Source organism: Phalaenopsis equestris, unplaced genomic scaffold (genome assembly GCF_001263595.1).
Source record: "Phalaenopsis equestris unplaced genomic scaffold, ASM126359v1 Scaffold197803, whole genome shotgun sequence".
Lineage (NCBI taxonomy): Eukaryota > Viridiplantae > Streptophyta > Magnoliopsida > Asparagales > Orchidaceae > Phalaenopsis > Phalaenopsis equestris.
The window spans coordinates 1-3,343 of record NW_018217752.1 but is presented as its reverse complement, the minus strand read 5'-3'; the positions used below and the strand labels follow the sequence as shown (position 1 = coordinate 3,343).

General features: G+C 35.5%; 1 protein-coding gene across 1 annotated transcript; it reads right to left on the bottom strand.

Moving 5' to 3' along the window:
* Nucleotides 1–603: 603 nt before the first annotated feature.
* Nucleotides 604–2,749, bottom strand: LOC110035467 (actin-depolymerizing factor 7-like). The gene is made up of 3 exons (XM_020739699.1): nucleotides 2,615–2,749; nucleotides 1,387–1,652; nucleotides 604–1,042 (listed from the first exon to the last, which is right to left on the bottom strand). Exons 1-3 carry the CDS (start codon nucleotides 2,615–2,617, stop codon nucleotides 892–894), a joined length of 420 nt encoding a protein of 139 aa, XP_020595358.1. The 5' UTR covers nucleotides 2,618–2,749; the 3' UTR covers nucleotides 604–891.
* Nucleotides 2,750–3,343: the final 594 nt, after the last annotated feature.

Here is a 3,343-nt window from a genome sequence, read left to right as displayed (position 1 = left end):
ATGAACATCAAGCTAGACTGACAGCCCTAATATCACATGTCCGGCTTTATATGCCAAATGACTAAAGTGTCAAGGTAGTCACCTGACAATTTACATGGGCCCATTTTAGTCCCCAAATCTATAAAAAATATTAATTTAGTCCTAGACACTTTAATATAGACTTAAATAGTTTCAAAGGATAATAATCAGTTCAGCCCATATTAAAAGAATTTTGGGACTATTTTGACACACTCTTATAGACCCTAGGGCTAAAATTGATCCCTACAAAAAGTCTCCCTTATGGCATTTTTCTCTGCGCCAAGTGCAGCCTTTTCTTACATTGATAAACATAGAAATTAGCGCCAAAGAAGCCAACTTTACACTAATCAAAATATTTGATAATTTGCTTTTGCATTTAGAATCAAGTTAATCATTCTCAACCATGGCTACACAATTTAAATTACACCAACAATAAAACTAATCTTAATAATATGCATCGGACCATAACCAACCCTACTAACAGGCAACAAGAATTTCACCTTGTGAGTTACGAGAAAGAGAATGTAATAATTTGGTTATTTCTGACAGTAATAGTCATTTATCAACATTCCAAAAACAGCAAAAAACAAAATCCACCAAATACCATCTCACAAGAAAGCACTAGGCATAAATATCACCTAGCGGATACTCATCAAAGTTTGCATACAAATACATTGTTCCCACAACAGTATAAGTAGTAAATATCGCATATTAAGTCAAATAACAAATCATCATGCTGAAACTAATGAGTTCTGAGGAGAAAATATGGTAATAGCTCGAGCTATCTGTAACAAGCCATAATACCATTATATTAAACATTTCATTGATGAAGAAGACTGACCACAACAAAGATGTCTTCGCCGCAAAATCGAGTCAGTTTGCTCGCCCTTTGATGACTTCGAGATCCATCTCAGATGGATCGGTCGCCTGCAACTCCACCTGAATTCCATCGAGCTCTCTCTTGAAGCTCTCCTTCGAGCTCGCATAAAGCATCTTACTCCTCACCTTCGACGTGTCGGGAGACCTTCGCAAAATACGTATGAAGTGCAGAGTCGAAACCAAAAGAGAGTTTTTGATGAACAAGCATTATCTAATAGCATAATTGGAAGATTTGCATATTAAATTTCTATGTAACTACACATCTAACATCTAAACTTCACCTTTAACATATATGCCATTTACCTATGCATGAAAAGGTGATTTGCCATTTTTTTAAAAGTAAAAGTAGTGGTATTTTAAAGTGATATGAAAGATTTGAGCTGTATAAATGTAAATAGTAAATTAAGATATTAGACATGTAAATACATATGAATTGGGCGACATAAAAAAAAAATGACCCTAAATATTATGGAAGAAGAAAGAGCTTACCATGCTATGAAAAAGATCTTGCTTTTAGGGACATTCTCTTCAGTAAAAAAATCGAAATCGAAAATAGCGTAGCGACATTCATTTGCAGGGAGATGGGTGATGAAATCATCGTAATTCAAAGTAGGTTCACCAAGCTTTTCGACGATAATCTGCTTAAGTTTCTCATCAATCTTGTAAATTATGAAACGATGGGTTCTCTTTGCCTTCAATTCAAGGAACTTCAACTTGCAGTCATCATTCACCGCCATCCCTGATGCTGAATTGGCCTAATATTTCATCATGCAAAATATAAAAATGCAGCTCATTTAAAAAAGAAAATTTTAAAGTAAATCTAAAAAACAGGATCTTTCAATAAAGTGCATTATAGATTCATGATGAAATAACAGCTAAATAAAAAGAGCATGCAATGAATTCTCGGGAAAAAGAAAAAAAAATACAGGTAATGGATTACAAGGACATCAATAACAAAATAGCACTCAAGATTTTGGTAAGTTAAATGCAACGGGTTCATCAAAGAACCCTGAATATGTAAAAAAGAAACGAGACATAGACCTGAAAAAACAGAATCCATTAAAAAAAATTTTAATACTACATAATTCTGAGCAATTCCAGATTTGCCACACAAACCCCGGATTCATTTCTCCAAGTCATCAAGATGAAAACAAAAAAAAATATGAAAGGAACAAAAATCGCAGGGAATTTAAGAAAAATTTAGCATAAATCCTCTCAGACAGAATTTTTGGGATTCCAATCCGACTGTTTTGATAAATCTAATTTCAGACCCGTCATTGTTAATTCGTTACTCTTTCAATCTCAGCATTCAGATGATTTAGAAAATTAAAGAATTTCCCAACCCACAAACCTGAAATACTGAAACAAATAGCCATGCAATTTTCAGATTTTAATTCTTTCAAGATTAACCATCTGGATTTACAAGATTCACTAAATACAACTTCTAGCCTAAGAGAAAAATCATAAATAAGAAAAAAAAATCCAAATGATAAATCCAACGAAGTGAGTCCCATCAAGACGTTGATTAGAGCTAAGCCGCAAGGGTATTGAGGCCGGATCCAGTGAAATCTCACGGCGGATTAAACAAGCATATGTAAATGAGAAGAAATTAAAAATAGATATTAATGACAAATGAGGACTTAAGCCATAAGAACTGCAAGCCCTAAAAGCTCCATAGTAAAAAAGAAGAAAAAGAGAGAGAAAGAGAGAGAGATACCATTTCGTAAAAGCTGATTCGGGGCAGCGAGGTGTAGAGGAAGAGATAATCTAGGGTTTCTTTCTGGAGCTAGAGAATCGGGAAGTTGAGAGTTGAGAGGGGAGGCGGTGGCCCGTGAGTAGCGAAGGTCGGTACGGTGGTTCCGTAAATATTTCGTAAACTCCCGCCGCGGGCCCGACAAAGATTGTTATTCACCAATCAAAATATGCCACGTGGTGATTAGCGTGAACCAAACGCGAGATAATGAGTATGGGCTTGGGCCTGAACAGATTTAAGTTCGGCCCAATGTAACGATATTTTTAATAACAAAAATATATTACATTTGTTTCTCTTTTAAAATTTATAAATGTCATCAACATAATTTAATTATATATAAAAAATTAATTTGTCAAAAAGTTTATTTGGTCATGCTCCCTTGCTTTGGGACCTATAAAACCTCCTCGTATTGGGATTTTTTTGAGATAGCTAGAAGAACTACACTCGACTTGATCCTCTCTGGAAGTTTGCTGGATGGAACTCTGTCGAGTGCAGAGGACTGAAGATGTAATAGTATTAGGAAGTTCAAATCCTCCTTCACCAACTAAGAAAGTTCCGTAGAGTTCCTAATTGCATAAAAAGAGTCAAAATAGTGACTGCAGCGCGTCGAGGTGCGTCCTAATATAGTGAGATTCTCTTACCACTCAGGGCCTGGGTGCTTTTCCGAGGAAACGAAGGGAAGGGGGCAAAAAA